The sequence below is a fragment of the Rhinolophus ferrumequinum genome, chromosome 24, assembly GCF_004115265.2.
Source record: "Rhinolophus ferrumequinum isolate MPI-CBG mRhiFer1 chromosome 24, mRhiFer1_v1.p, whole genome shotgun sequence".
In the NCBI taxonomy this organism is placed as follows: domain Eukaryota; kingdom Metazoa; phylum Chordata; class Mammalia; order Chiroptera; family Rhinolophidae; genus Rhinolophus; species Rhinolophus ferrumequinum.
Genome location: NC_046307.1, coordinates 16,440,849 through 16,456,900, shown reverse-complemented (window position 1 = coordinate 16,456,900; position 16,052 = coordinate 16,440,849). Strand labels below are relative to the sequence as shown.

Sequence of the window (16,052 nt, the reverse complement as noted above, 5' to 3'; positions counted from 1 at the left end):
CCCCCCCCCCCATCATTAACTGCAAAGAAAGGATCCCCGGCCATTTCCATTTCCTCTGCGGCTCTAGAGCCCTGTTATTTAATCCCGTGGCCACCCCGGCAGCATCCTCTGAGCGGCCGGCTCCACCCATCCACCTGGCCAATTCTCTGCCGCTCCCGCTTCTCCCGAGGGGAGCTGGAGGGGGTGGTTGGGGAAAAGCGCCTACAGCAGCAAAGAGCCGAGGCCTTCGGTGCTTCAGGCCCTCATCCCTTGAGGGCTGCGAAAAGCACCGGCGTGGACAGGGTAACTAGAGCTGGTCAGGGCAGCAAAGGGCGGACAGACGCCGGGGTACTGCGGACATTACACTGGGGGTGGGCAAGGGGTTTGCTGCGGGTCAAAAGTCAGGTCTCCTCTAGACTAGCCAGCATCGCCCTGGAGGATACTGGAGCCGGAAGAGCCCTCGGCCCTGTCGCTGTCCACACCCAAGAAATGGGGGGGAGGGGTGGTCTGCACTCACTCAAGGGAGACTCAGCCTCAGGAAAGAAACCAGATTCACTCAGCAACCCCCACGCCACCCTTCTTTGATATGGACGTTTGACGTTGTCTTGATTTTTGGTAAACGCAGCCTCAAGACCCCTCGCCCCCGACGCTCCTAGTCTAGAGAAAGAGAAGGCCCCCAGCAGGGGTCTTGCAGTTCCCCCGCCCCCACGACTGCCTGCGGCGAGTAAAGATCCCTAGATTTAGGTGTGTCGTCTCCCTGCCCCCTCTCGGCCTAGGATCCAGAGGCCGCATGCCCCCTCCCTCCGCCCCCAGCGACACTGACGGTTCTTGCCCAGGCCCGCAGTGGCGTGAAGGTGGCCTTTACCTCCTTTCGCAGGCTGGGAGGGGGTACAGCCCGCGCAGCTGAGCCAGCTGCAGCAGTCGCCGCCGCCCTCCATTCATTTAAAAAAAAAAAAAAAAAGGCAACAACAACCTCCACCCCTCTTTGTAAAAGAACGACGGCCCCTGGAGGAGCGAGAGCCAGCCCCAGCAATCACGGGTTAAGTTCTTTTCCGGCCCCCCATTCATAAAAAAAAAAGAAAAAAATGAGTGCGGCGCATGCGCGCGCAGGGTCTCTTGTGCCCACCCATTCATAGAATCGCGAGCGGCGCGCGTGCGCACTAGAGCTCCCTTCCCTCCCATTCATAAAAAAGCCATTTTCCCAGGCAGTGGTTGCAACATCGCCGCGGAGGCAGCGAGAGAAGCTGACAGCGCGGAGCTGGCGCTGCGGAGCGCAGGAAGCTGTGTGGGTTCCTCCCGCCGGCGTCTGCGAGGACAGCGGCGTCTGACCCACTTGGGTTCGGGGATTTGCACAGACGTGGAGCAATGCTCGTGACTCTGAGGCTCCTCAAAGTAAGTCCCTGGCCGGTCTCAGGGTCCGAAACTGTCCCCCTCCGAGCCGCGACGCGACTCCCCTTCGGGCTGGGGCAAATGGTGCGCTATTTCTAGGCGCTCCTCAGTGTTCCTTCCCTCTCCCTGCGCCTCCTTGAGCCGCTGCGGTGCGCCGCAGCTCCGGGACGCCCTGGGCTGGGTCGGCACGGCGCCGGGGGTGTCCATAGCCTGCCACCGCCGTTTCCGACCCCTGGGCATTGCCAAGCCCGGCTTCCCCGCTGTCTGCGACTCGGAAAGCCTGGTGCGTGCCCCGGGAGTTTGCCTCTGTCCTGGCTTCTTTCCTTCTCCTGCCACCACCCGCCTCGGGCTCTGGGCTCCGTCAGGAGCCAACTCTTGGGTCCGGCGAGTGCCCTCGCCCTGGGCGGCTCGCCCACCCCGGGCTCGGTGCCCACAGTGCCAGCTCTGCCATAGATTTTCCTAGCCCGCCGCAGCGGCCTATGCTCGACGTGGGTTTTTCTGTCCCCTTCGGAGCCGTGACGAACTGGCTTTTCTCCCCTTCTGCCTACCCCCTCGATGGTCAGCGCCGGGCTGGCCCGGGACTGGGCATTTCTGCTCTCTGGCGAGGCGGTTCCTGGCCGTCTGACCTTTGCTCTGCTGCCGCATTTTATGCTGTGCAACTGCCTTGCAGTTGCCTTTACCTTCCTCGGCCTCTGCAGGGCCTGAGGCTTCTCGGCCTCCTCGTGCCTCCCTATCCCCAGGCACAGAGCTGTGCCAGGCTTTGAGGCCCCGGGGCCGCGCTGGGGCTGTGGTGGGGGCTGAAGGTGCGTTTACATAACGCCGGGCTTGTGGGAGGTGGAGGAAGAGGTTGCGTGCGTAGGAGAGATAAGGCTCCCGCTTTCCCTCCTTCCTTCTTGGTGGTACCAGGCTTGACAGCACCCGAGAAAAGAGAAGGATAGAGACGGTACGTTCTGAAAACTCTGAATCGCCAAGGCCACGGGGGCCATGAAAGGGGGGGCGAGGGCGGATTTGGCCAGCCAAGGCAGCTGGAGCTTGGCTCCATCACTGGGGCCAGGGCTGTGCCCAGTTCCCCCTCTATGCAGACGATCAAAAAGCATTTAGACAGTAGCTGCTGTTGTGCAAGAAGGCGGTTTCTCAGTTCTATTTGATTGGGGGCTGGGGGTTTTGGGCAGAGGAGGGAAGAGAGGCAGAAAATGGTTGCGTGGCTTGGTGGGCTGAGCGATGGACGGGAGAAGCGTACTGGATTGGAGGGGCTGGATGGTGGGGAGAGGGAAGAGCTGCTGGCTGCCTCTTTCACCAGCTGCTGGATGGGCATCCATATTGCCAGGCCTGGGTGAGGGCAGGAGCCTGCCTTCTGGCTCATGCAGGTTTTGGGAGCCCTCAGTATGGTTTGTGTTGAATGGAAAGGTGTGGGTTCAGTGGGGTGGCCAGATCCAATGGGGACAACCTCTTTCCTGCCTGCAAATCAGTGTCACCAGTATGGGGAGGGGCAAGAAGAAGTACATGTCTGTCTGGTTAGCTGACCAAGGCTCACCAATCTTTCTGATAAGGCTCCGAGATGCAAAGCTAGAAGGAGAAGGCCCAGAGCATTTAGGAAATGTGGCCTTATCAATCACTTAATAAGCTCGCTCTGGCCTGAAGCCCTACCCATATTGCACTGGTGATTTCACAGTGTTTAGAGTTCTCTGGGTCATCACACAAATGGAGCATAAACATCTGAAATTTTCAGCTTTTCGCTCCTTCGTGTGTGAGTGTGGGGTGGAATAGGAAAGGAAGGGCTGCAGTTGCGCCCCCCACCCACCACCCACTTTCTCTTAGCAGACGAGTGATAAAGAAGTTGTAGACACGTCCAGTGTGAAATTAATTTCCTCTTTCCCAGCCCATGGGAGGGTGTTCATTTGCCAAGAGGTGCCAGGCGAATCTTAATGTGAGCAGTGCACACACTGACCAACTGAGCTGCATGGCCAGCACCAGATAGGGAGCATTTAGGTGGCAGATTTCTGATACCTTGATGGACAAATGTTGGTCAGCTAGGGTGAGGAAGACATTAAAGACATCTCTTGATTATCTTCCTTTTTAGATTCTGAACTCAGGAGTCATTTCCCTTTTTGTGGAGTATAAATGCTCTCCTCATTCCCACGACCTTTTCCAGATTACCCTCTGAAATGGCAATGTCTCCTTAAAGCTCTGGTTGGGCTTGGTGGGAGGAGACGGGACACAGAAAGATTCCTGGCTAAAGCTGGGCAGAGGCTGGGGGCTTGGTGATTATTTGGAGCTTGCAGATGTCAGTTTTGTTTTCAGCCATCTAGAATAGGTGAAGAGATGAGGCTCTTTGGAATTCTGCCATCTGTCCAGTTCTGCTCAGTTCAAATTCTTTACTTCCCACTCTGGTAAACCTAACATTGCCACTGCCCAGAGGTTTGGCTGATTTTAATAACAAATGAAGGGAGCCTTTCAGTGCAAAATTTGAAAGTCAGTGGTTTACAAAATTAAGAGAGGGGGGACACCCATTAATCCTCTAGAACTGGCCCTCAGGAGTGCTGCTCTGGGGGTTAATACTTTAGGATCACTTGTGGGGACTTCTCTTCCAGTTCTTGTTGCTAAAAGTCCCTTGGTGTGACATTTTCTGGCCCCGACAAGCATTTTTCTTTCCTCAGGCCATTGGGGTAGGGCCCAGGTGTTGATACCAAGGAGGTGTAGAAAGGAGCCGCCTCCTTTTCTTGAGAGAAGTTCAGCGTTCTTAGAGAGTTGTGGCATTTTAATTTGTATATAAACCCAAAGTGCCTGTCATCTGGTGCCTCCTGAGGTGGAAGTTCCTTGAGAAGAAACCTTGGGTAAGGATTCTTGCACAAACCTCTGGATCTAGTTGAAAATTTGTATTTGAAATGTAGACATGACCGTGTTTTTAAGGAAGGAGAATGGCAAGAGTGAAGGTTCTATCTCATGGCCAACCTGGATCTTCCCGATAGAAGGGAAAGCAGTGATTCATTGGAACATATGTTTGCTCTTTCCAAAGAGCCAGAGAAAGAAGGTGATGAAGAGCAACGTCCTGAAAACTGTTTTACTCCAAGGTCAGAGCCGATGGTGATTAGGAAACCTGCTAAGGTCAGGCCCTAGTCTCCCCTTTTGCAGAATAGGGAGAACCCTAGGGACTGGGGCTGTGCTCCTTGTTCCTCGTGGGCACCTAGTCGGAGGCCCTGGCTATACAGGTACTCCTTTCTACACAGGAGGTGTGGGAGCACTGCATGAGGTAAGACGTGGCATATTCTTGGGGTCTGGGGCCACCCTGCAGATCCGGACAGCTGACAAGGCTGGGGATGTATCCGGGACATGTGTCTGGGCTTAAAAAGCTCCACCGCTCAGCTGTGGTCACGATTGTTCTTTCCAAGGACAGTCAGTGGAGGAAGCAAGGGCACTGGGGAGGACGCACAGATGTGTTGGATCTAGTGGAGGAGGGAAGGGGCCCTTCTGGGGCAGGTGGCCATTTGCAGAAGAAGAGTGGTTTCCCTTGTCTCCCTCGTCGGCTAATCTTTCTTTTTCTGGTGGGCGGAAGGGGGAGTCATTTCCTGCCCCATCCCAGGAGTAAGCTAAAATCTATTATAAGTTCATTTGTTCGTGGAGGGTGGTGAGATAAATACAAGGATCTTGGTGTCAGGGAGAGGGGGCTCTCCCGTGGGGGTCTAGGTTTCTGGTCCGTCCCCCCCAACTTTGATGTGGGCCAATTGTTCCAGTGTGAACAGGCTTCTTCTAGCCCCATTCTTCTCTCACTCTTGACTTCTAATCCCTCTTTAAGGGGATCTGAGCAGACAACAATTATGGGGGTAATACCCTGAAGCCGAAATTTGAAGCCAGTGAGAATACCCAGAGCCAAAGTACAAGGAGACCTCTCCTCCATCCTCTGGGCCCTGGGGCTTGGAGCACAGCTGATTGGTTGTGGAAGAGGAAGAGAAGAAGATTGGGAAGTGATAACTGGTGATGGGACAGAGTGATGAAAAGCAGCTGTTTTCTTTTGTGATCGCGAACAGATTATGGGGAGAGGTGAGCTCCCTAGTGCTGGCGCTGGAGTGGGAGGTGGTGGGGAGGAGTACAGAATCTCAGACAGATCCAGCTGCCTAAATGCTTTATTCTCCTACTGGGGCCATTCTCAGCAGAGATGCAGAGATTATCTTCCTCACTAGGGTGTAGGGAAGGCAAGTCCTTGGCTTCCTGCCCCCTCATCTTTAAAGACTTTTTTTGAAGCAATCAGTCATTATTTGGTTGGAGCTTAATTGACTAATCTGGGATGTTGTCACAAAGAACCAAGTGGTAGGATAGGTGGATACTAGGGGCGGGCAATCTCTCTGGCAGCCTAGAGACGCTTCTTAATGAGCTGTGAAAGGGTTAAACAACCATCACTGAAAGAACCTGCTGAGACTGAATGGGGTAGTGCAGAAACTGCCCATTCACTCTTAGCCTCTTGCCAGTTTGTCATGAGCTGACCTGCAGTTTTCTAAGCACAACTGTCAGGTTTTCCTAGTATTTCCCAACTCCTCTCCTCAGGGGGAAGTCAAGGGGAAAGGAAGGGGTGGGTGGGTGGCCTGGACCTTTAACATGCGCCTTGGTTCTTTTCAGCCAGCCTGTACGGAGCAGTCCAGTGCTCATCCCCACCCGACAGGTACAAACGCAGTTTCAGGCTCACAGGGGGCCCAGCTGCAAGCGCAGGTCTGTGTGCACCGGGCTTTCCAGTGTCTTGCTGATTCAGTATTCTAGGCCTCTTCTGGCTTCCTCCAACACTGGCTCCTCCTTCCCTTCCCCCTTCCCCACAGACCAGAAAGCCCCATCCATGAAGAAGCCCTAGGGACCCTTAAGTTCAGCTTTATAGGTGGGAGGAGAGAGAGGGGATTCCCTCCCACTGCAGGGTTTTCCTCTTAGGAACTGCTTTGTGGTGAGGTCCTACAAGTGGGACCCATTCAAACTTGAAGAAAACTGAAAATGAGAACACTTAGTAAATTGGGAGGAGGGGCGGGGGGCGGGGGCGGATAGGCGGTGAGGTGACAGAAGGGATAGCAAAGAAAGTGGAATTGGAAATGAAGATAACTTGAGCTGTAAGCCTTCCTTTAATGACAGATTTCAAACCCCCGTCTCTGCTGTCCACACTGAAAATTCCCCTAACTGGGGGCCAGTCTCCTGTCAGCCCTGCCTGGCTTCATTTCCCTGCTGGTTTGGTTAAGAGCCTGAAAATAGCCTGATGCGGTTCCTGAGGGCTGGTGGCAAACTAGGGAGACTGGTGTCGTTCATGGCTATGAAAGTGACTGACACTTTGATGCCTTTCCATGAATAACCAGAAGTTATTGTAAGTCAGGACTGCAGGGCTGAGACTGCAAACTCTGGAGCTCCTGCTACTGGGTTTGAACGCATCCCTGATCACTTGCCAGCTCTGTGACCCTTTGTTCTTCCTTTTTTTTTTCCTCTGCGAAATGGGTGCTATCCTCCTCAGAGATGGTGAGGATTACATGAGAAAAGCAGGGAGGGCTTAGCACAGAGCCTAACACCAAGAAATGTTTCATAAATATCAGCTGCTTCTATAATTATTATTTATTATTATTAGAAGGATGGAGTGGAGTGAAAGTTTTCTTTCCTCATACTAATCCATAAGACCGCCACCTAAAACTCCATAGAGGTGCTTCTCTGGCTAAGTGGAGTGCTGGCTTTGTTTCTCTGTCCACAGTCTTCCAAATTGGCCATCAGTCTTCCAAACAGCCTAAATGAGGCAAAGCCTGCTCTCTCCTATTTATATTATAAATCTCTTCCTTCCTTGCAGGGGAAGCAGAGTACATATTAAACTGCACTTAAGTTCAGCAGCCGTTGCTTAGACTGGAGAGTGGGTGTGTCCCAGGGAGCAGAGATTCGAGATTGATCTTCGAAGCCAATTGAGGATTGGATTTTTTTTTTTTTTTTTGCTTTTGAGACATCATTTAGCTGTGCTGAGGGGTAATCACACTGGCTGCTCGGAAGTTGTTTTTCTTTGTCAGCCAAATGAATTCAGCCCTCCTGCGGAGGGTCTCTGCTAATGGGGAGGTAAGGCCATGAGGCCTGAGATTTGAGCAGTACAGCTCTGAGCCAGCTGAGCTGGTTGGCCAGGAGGAATCCTGATCCAGGTTACGATAGGGAAGATGTATTTTGTTTTTTCAATTCAAGATTTTTTGTTTTGTTTTTGTTTTCATTTTTCTTGTAATTTCATTTTTCAATTATAGCTGACATACAACATTATATTGGTTTCAGGTATACAACATGGTGACTAGACATGTATGTACCTTATAAAGTAATCACCCTGGTAAGTCTAGTAGCCATCTGACACCCCACAGTTATCACAATATTATTGACTACATTCCCTATGCAGTACTTTACATCCCTGGGACTATTTCGTAACTGCCAATTTGTACTTCTTAATCCCTTTCACCTTCTCCCCCCAGCCCCCAACCCCCTCCCATCTGGCAACCATCAATTTGTTCTCTGAAGCTACAAGTTTGTTTCTGTTTTGCCTATTCATTTTTGGTTTTTTAGATTCCACATACAAGTGAAATCATATGGTACTTGACTTTGTCTGACTTACTTCACTTAGCACAACACCCACTAGGTCCATCCATGTTGTCGCACATGGTAAGATTACATTCTTTTTTATGGCTGAGTAATCATGGCACAGATGTGCCACTTTATCCATTTGTCTATCGATGGACACTTAGGTTGCCTCCATATCGTGACTGTTGTAAACAATGCTGCAATGAACATGGGGTGCATATGTCTTTTTGAATTAGTGTTTTGGATTTCAGGGAAGACGCATTTTAGAATAATGCCTGCTGGAGCCATGCTGGATGCAGCCTGTCCCGAGAGCTGAGTCATCATGGACCAAGCTCTCATTCCCGTGTCTGGCCCCAACTGCAGACCCAGATGTTGACACCTGCCTCTGGAGGGTGATGGAGACCTTCTAACACCAATTTCCCCAGTGCCAGTAGCTGCTGCTCCCACCACGGTGTCCTGGTGGGACTTTTCCCATGTATCTGCCTTCTGATTCCAGGACCTGCTAAAATCCCTGAGCATTGCTCATGCCTTTTGCTTCATCCATAGAAAACGTGGCTGTTTTTAAAGAACTCCAGGAACAGAATTGGGGAAAGGAGAATGGGTCATCGGGTTGGGGCAAGTCCCTATCTTGGTCCTAAGAAATCTTGGTCCTAAGAAACAAGAGTCCAACAACATGGGGCAATGCAGCCTTTTAACTGCTACTGACATTTTGTTGGCAATACCCTGAGTATTCGTGACCTGAGTTTCTAGAATAAGGGAATTGTGTTGTCTTTGTCCAGGGTGGAGATTCTGGCTAAGGCACCTCTTGGCTGGCGCCAGAGAGTGTTACCCTGTGCCTCTGTCAGCATTTCCCATTCTTAGGCCTCGTCACCCCTTTTCCTCCAGGTAAAGGACCTGGGGGCTCTTAACCCTCTTCTGTTGACTCCAAACCCATTTATTCTAGAAGCAAGGCTTTGGAAGCCCTGCAAAGTGTAAGTGGGCTGAGGTAGTAGCACTCTCTGAAGTTCCTCCCCTATGGCCAGCCTGATCCTTGGAAAAACTCCTCCTAGTAGGTGCTTATTTGACATTCCTCCATCCAGCCCTGACTACAGGAGGCTGCCTTTGGTGAATGACAGTGAATGACTACTTCTTGGTGACGGACCCACCACTGGGAAGGAAGCCTCCCATTTGAAGATGATGCTCTTTTCATCTGAAGGGAATGTAGAAGCAGGAGGCAGGCGCTGCCCCTAGGCAGACTTTCTCCAAGATGGGAAAAACCATGCACAGAAATACTAGCATCTTTTAAGTAGGTAGGGCGATGAGAGCAAAGCCAGAATCCATGCCCTATGCAAATGGGAAATACCAGTTGATGGAGCACTGAACCTTGTAGAAAAGACTTAATGCTTTTTGCATTTGACAGTGTGGGTGCTATACAGATGAGAATCCTGTGAATAAATGCCCTTTTAATCCTCTTCATGAACTTTGTATCCAGAGCAGCTCTTCATTTTGGACAGGCATCTAACAATGTAACCATTTCTGATCAAACCTTTGTTTCAAATAAGGGAAATATGATACTGAGTTGCTTTGAATACCTTTCATTTTTTTCCTCTTCACTCTTTACTTATAGACATTGATAAGTCACCTGGGGGAGGTGTCATTCTCCTGTGATTGGAATATTGGGATGGGCCGACTGTGTCCCAAGTCTGGATCGGTATGGAGTTAACTGGAAGAGGAAACGAGTCTACATCCCCTTCTAAGGCATCACCTTGGAGAGAAGATGAATGAAAGGGCCGAGGCCCAGGGTCTCAGCTCTCCTAAGGAAAACATCATTAGCATCTTGAAAAAGCATTTACCAAAACCCCCACCCCATAACACGTTAATACAATGGCCTTTTTTCTCCAGACAGTTATCTTCCCCTTCTATGATACACCCTGTTCCGTCCCCCACCCTCACTCCCACCCCCTGGTAGAATCTTCCCAGAGTCTAATCTTTCTCTTGGATTCCAAATCGTGTCCCCTTGGGCAGAGGTCTTGGCCTTCTGCTGCTATTTCTTTAAATTGATCTCCAGCCGAATTCCGAATGTAAAGGTCAGCAGGCAAGGAAATGGCACTTCTAATAGAAAACAATGTGCACTTTCTAAATCTGAACCAAGCCGTTTCCGCTCTTTGATTTAAGTGACTTCCTGGGGTTCCGTGTCAGGCACTGCAGTTGAATCTCTGGCCTGATTCCAACTTAAAATTGCACTCTCTCGGTGAAATTAGAAACTGATCCAGGGTTGGCTTAGCTATTCTAGTAAATAGCATTTAGGCTGAATGTTCAGCTCAGCACTTGGAAATGGGCAATGTGAGTGCCCCTCAAGAGGATTTCCCATCCAAGTTGTCAGAAGCACACCTACCCAGGGGTTATTAGCCACTGGAGGTTGCGGCTCTTAGAAGTGCTTGTAATAAGTTAATATCCTGGACGTGAAGGCATCAGATATAGCCCTTCCTTCTCTTGTAACTATCTGAAATAAAGGCTTTTGTTTATCCAGTTGATAAACGCCGTGGGAGCACACAAGGGCTGCCTCTCCGAGTCACCACATCCTCAGCACTCAGCACAATGCTTGGCGTGTAGTGCTTATTAGTGCTCAGGAAATCGAAACTGTTGCTCTCTGGGATGGTGATTAATGACTGAGCACTTGCTGTGTCTGCCAAGCAAAGTGCTAGGTACTGGATATGCATTTTCTCTTTTAATCCTCACAAGAACCCATTTTACAGTTGACAGAACTGAAGCATAGAGGTTAATAAACCTCATTCTCAGCGACACGGAGAGGCAGCGGGGAGGATTTAAACTTGGATCTGATTCCGGAGCCTGCCTGTGTTGATGACCATGGGGCTATCTCTCTAAAGGAGCATGTTCCACGGGGATTATAAACCTGAACTTGGATAGCCCAGGTTTGAGTCCTGGTTCTGCTACTGATAGTTTTGTGTGACCTTGGACAGGTTACTTTGAACGTTAGTTTTCTATAACTAGAAAAGGGATAATAATAGAAGGTACGTTTTAGGGTTATTGTGAAGAGTCAGTGACTTAATATTCATGGTGCTTAGGAGAGTGGCTGGCATATATTAAGTGCTAAATCAGTGTTATTTCTACCACTTAACTATTATTACGGTCGTTATTAAACGTCGAAGCCTCAGTGCTGGAGAGCCCACCAAGGGAAACCAGTTCCCGGTTCGTTTGGGCTCCCAAGGACCTGATGGGGGCGGGGGTGTTAACAGGCCAAACACTGATGCCTGGAATCCATTCTCTCTTCCTTTTCCCCACCCCCCAGGGCCCCTAGAAGCCTGTTTCTCAGCGCAGTCCAGGACCTCCAGCCCAATGGAGCCCCCGATCCCACAGAGCGTCCCCTTGACTCCCAGCTCACTCATGGTCCAGCCCCTTCTTGACAGCCGAATGCCCCACAGCCGGCTCCAACACCCACTCACCATCCTTCCCATCGACCAGATGAAGACTAGCCATGTGGAGAACGACTACATAGACAACCCTGGCCTGGCACCCCCCACCGGCCCTAAGCGGACCCGGGGTGGGCCCCCGGAGCTGGCCCCGATGCCTGCCCGCTGTGACCAGGACGTCACCCACCACTGGATCTCCTTCAGTGGGCGCCCCAGCTCTGTGAGCAGCAGCAGCAGCACGTCCTCTGACCAGCGGCTCTTAGACCACATGGCACCACCGCCGGTGGCGGACCAGGCCTCCCCGAGGGCTGTGCGTATCCAGCCCAAGGCTGTCCACTGCAAGCCGCTGGACCTCAAGGGCCCAGGAGTCCCACCAGAGCTGGACAAGCACTTCCTGCTGTGCGAGGCCTGTGGGAAGTGTAAGTGCAAGGACTGCGCGTCCCCCCGGACGTTGCCCTCCTGCTGGGTCTGCAACCAGGAGTGCCTGTGCTCGGCGCAGACCCTGGTCAACTATGGCACCTGCATGTGCCTGGTGCAGGGTGTCTTCTACCACTGCACCAACGAGGACGATGAGGGCTCGTGTGCTGACCACCCCTGCTCCTGCTCCCGCTCAAACTGCTGCGCCCGCTGGTCCTTCATGGGCGCCCTCTCCCTGGTGCTGCCCTGCCTGCTGTGCTACCTGCCCGCCACCGGCTGCGTGAAGCTGGCCCAGCGCGGCTACGACCGCCTACGCCGCCCTGGTTGCCGCTGCAAGCACACGAACAGCGTCATCTGCAAGGCCACCGCCAGCGACGCCAAGGCCTGCAGACCCGACAAGCCTTTCTGACACTTTGGGTCGAAGCCCCCGCGCTCCCCCTGGAAACTTGGGTCCCTTCCGAAGCCCGAGAAGACCGCAGCGAGGCCAGAGGCTTTCGTGTCCTGAGGCTGACCTTGTCTGTCTGCCTGCCCAGCCCGAGCTTCTAAAGACACAGAGACCCCCCCGTCACCCACCCTCTTCCCCAAAAGGATGAAGAAGCACTTTGGGTTTTTTTTCAGGGTCCTGGAACTTTGTGTCAGACAGACAGTGGCAGGGGCGTGGTGTGGTGTGGGGGGATTTTTTTTCAGAAGACGGAACACAGATGTGGCCACATATCCGGAAGTTGCAGCTGCTTGAATGCCTTCCCAGTTCTCCCGCCTCTCTCCCTCCCCCCCCTTTTCCATTCTCTTTGGCTGCCTGGGAGGAACCATTAACTGAATGGCCAGGGGACCTTCGAAGAAGACCCTTGGAGTCTTGACGTCTATACCTTCTTCTCCTCCCCTTCTTACCCCACAGTGGAATATCTCGAGGAAGGTGTAGTAGACCCTGGCAGTCCCTGTTGTACATACTCGGGAGCCCCTGAGAACAGGACGGCCCGGGCGTTAGCCCAGGCCGCGTTCCTCGCTCTGTCTCCGGAGCCACAGATGGATTTAGGAGCCACTACACAGAGCATCTCTCCCTTCTGGCTCTATCACTAACTCTTGGGGTGTTCCACTTACAACACCGTGCTCCAGTTCTTACTGAGTCACAGGCTCACCTGCCTGCTACGTGTCCCAAGTTCGCTCTACCCAGATCCTTTTCAGAAACTTTATGGGTCGAGAAGCCCAGGGCGGCAAATGCGAGACCAAATATCATTTTGCCAATGAGTCTGAGGCTGTGGTCTCTGGATCCAGTCATTACGTTTTTATAGAATAATTAAACCAGATGCTAACGGTGTTTTAGAAAACAATAATAAAACACTTGCTTCCTTTTGGGCCACCCCCCAGGAAGGGCTGATTTCAAAATCTGGGGGGGCGAGCAACCTCAAGGAACACAACCCCCCTCCCCACCAAGAAGAGGATTTTAACAGCAAAGAAGAGAGGCAGCACCTCCCGTTGGCAGAGTGACAGTGGAGCCGAGCTGGGTGTGGGTTTCTTCTCTTCTGATTCTGCTGCTTGCTGTCATAGCCTTTTATGTACAGTGATGTGTCTGTATCTTTAATGTAAATAGACAGATGATGAAAAAAGAGTCTATTTTAGTGCTAGAAAGCCCTGACGGGGGAGTCGGAAGAGCATGGGTAGGGAAAACATTCCCCAGGGACTTCTTGGGGTTGAGCCCCGCTTCTGTGCGTGGCCGCACCACCCCGTCCCGACAGCCCCAAAGACGTAGCAACTCTTTCTCTCAAGGTGCTAAAGGACTCAGAAAGTGCAGCACGTCCAGTGGGTAGGTACTTGTTGCATGCAAACGCGGTAGTGTGTCTGGTCCTTCTCCCCAGCTATTCTACGGGGCTTTTGCTTCATGTGGTATTTTGTGTCGTCTCCCCAACCCCCCAAGGAGAGGAAGTGGCTTGGGTCAGAAAAGCCTCCCCAGGTGAAACTGGAAGTGCATTCGGTAGAGCGTTTGTAGCGTTTCCAGTGTGTTCTGTAGGAACAGAACTGTCCAGAAAGGAGGCAAGGAGGCAGGTAGCTGTGATTGGCACGCATCCAGTGCTTCTCAAGGACTTTTCTTTTCCCCCCTTCTCGAAGACTAGTAGTAACATCTTATGATTTAGAATAAGTTAATTGTAACCATAGGTATTTATTGATTGGAGGAAAGGAGGGGAGGGTCTTATTATGTTAGGCTTTATTTATATAACACTTGCTAGCTTGTAAAAGGCAAATATGAAATACTGCATCTGCATTTTCTAAGGCTGATTCATGTAGCTACCCTTGCCACAGTCGTGATGGATGTTCTTGCACAAACGGAGAGAATGGTAGGAAAAAACACATTCAGCCAACCACTTATACTAATTGAATGTATCAGATGTGTACTGAAGGGACTTGGCGACGTCTTCCTCAGAATAGGTGTGCCGAGGTTAACCCCCAAAGGAGAGGGCACGTGTCCGCTCTTGGCGAGGCCTCGGAACTTTTCCCAGAGCCTCTCCTTCAGATGTCTCCATGGGAAACTTGACCCAGTGGCAAGTTGCACTTTGGTGATGGTGTTCTACACGCCCATTCTGTGGAGAACTGATATACATAAGCTGTGTGTACATACACACACACACACCTACCCCACCGACCCCCTCTCTACAGACCCTGTTTCTGGCAAACAGCCTCCTGAACCCTGACTTTTTGTGTACATAGTTGTAAACACGGACGTCTCTGGGTTTTAGTTTTCTGTTTTCTTTCCCTCCCCCGTTTTGGCTTGTTCTTTTTAGTTTGCATTTAACCTGCTAGATGGATGTCGGCAGAACTCGCGTCCCATGTGGTCGGTGGTGAAGGGAAGGAGTGGAACAGCTTGGTTTCTCCCAGCTCCTTTGCATAGCAGTCCCCCAGCATGTTTTTTTCGGCTTCTTGGCAAAACAACAGAAAACTGGCTTGCCCGTGGACCCCGGGGGCCAGCCAAGGGCCACTGAGGGACCAAGCTCTCAGAAAGACAACACATTTCTGTGGCTGCTTCTGGATAATTGTGTTTTCTGTCATCAACGGCTTGCTTGGCTGGATTAGACCTCATCTTGACCTTTTTTGAAAAGTGCCAGCTAGTTTCCACTTCTGGTCAACCTGGAGTGGGTGGTGGTTCTACCAGGAATTGGGGGTGGGGCCACAAGCCTGGGTCCAGGATACTTGTCCTAGGGGACCCTGGTTGCTCCCCTCTCAGGGGTGGGTTTTTGAAGGCCCAAAACTCCAGCAAGCACCCTGGGAACTGGGTCTAGGAGAGCAAAGCCCTCCCAGATAGATGACGGGGCATAACAAGGTATCACCACCCCTGGCTAGAAGGAGGTGGAGACCAGTCCCTGCTGTTGATGTGGGCCCCTTCATAGCTGACAGAGATGGAAGACCTTCATGTGACACATCTGGTTCTTTCAGCATTGCTGGAGTCTCCGTTGGTCCCCAGTGTACATCGAGTGAGACCCAGTTAGATAATGACTTGTCCAAGGTTGCACAACATGGAAAGTAAAGTGTTGGTTGGGACCAGCACCCAGATTCCGTCACCTCAAAGCTTCATGTTCTCCCATGCTGCCCCAGGAGATGTCTGACGGGGTGTGGGCAGCACAACTTGCACTGTACAATTCTGTTCACTAGGGCATCCCGCAAGCTTCACCGGTCTTCTGGTTCATGCCTTCCGAAAGCATTTTCATGCCCTCTGCTTACTGTGACAGCTGATGACGATTTCTTGCGCTGCCGTTTTTTTGCTGTGGGTAACTCCATGTGGTGTCTTATCTTGCTTTCTCTTCTCACTGCCCCACAGTTTGGTTTTGTGTTAGAAAAGCTGTTCAAGGTTCCCATTCCACCACAGTCTTACTTCATTTTCCCTCTTCACTCTAGTCCCTTCACACCCCCACAACAAAAGTTACCACAGAAGGTTCCCTTTGTATAGAATATTTATTTTGAAGCTCTATTTTAATAGTATTTATTTTAGAAAGTCTACTATTGTAAGAGTTCTTCTGTTTGTGAAGAAAAAAACAAGTTAAAACTGAATGTACTGATCTAGAAATATATATATAAATATATATTGTTAAATATACCCAGGACTGCTGTGTCTCGTGTTTGTGTCTTAGTGCTCCCGATATCCTCACCCAGCAAGGCCCCACGTTTGTCACTCACCAAATGGAAATGTGTACCCAAGCTCTGGCAGGGCCCCTGGACTGGGGCAGTCCCTTGTCCTGCTTCTATGATAACTGGAGGAAAGCTTCACTTTCTTATAAAGCTGAATCCTGCCAGGTGCTGCTAAACGCTCTGGCA

The 16,052-nt window shown here is 51.3% G+C and overlaps 1 protein-coding gene and 1 long non-coding RNA gene across 2 annotated transcripts in view; one reads left to right on the top strand and one right to left on the bottom strand.

Moving 5' to 3' along the window:
- The window catches only part of LOC117016626 (uncharacterized), a 46,561-nt gene extending 45,538 nt beyond the window's left edge, over positions 1 to 1,023 (bottom strand). The window contains exon 1 of the long non-coding RNA XR_004421935.1: positions 845 to 1,023. This is a non-coding gene — a long non-coding RNA (uncharacterized LOC117016626). The remainder of the gene's footprint in view (positions 1 to 844) is intronic.
- A 127-nt stretch (positions 1,024 to 1,150) lies between these two features.
- SPRY4 (sprouty RTK signaling antagonist 4) lies at positions 1,151 to 15,834 on the top strand. Its single transcript, XM_033096728.1, has 2 exons — positions 1,151 to 1,371; positions 11,216 to 15,834. The coding sequence occupies exon 2, from the start codon at positions 11,263 to 11,265 to the stop codon at positions 12,160 to 12,162; it is 900 nt and encodes a 299-aa protein (XP_032952619.1). The 5' UTR covers positions 1,151 to 1,371; positions 11,216 to 11,262; the 3' UTR covers positions 12,163 to 15,834.
- The last annotated feature ends 218 nt before the right edge of the window (positions 15,835 to 16,052 follow it).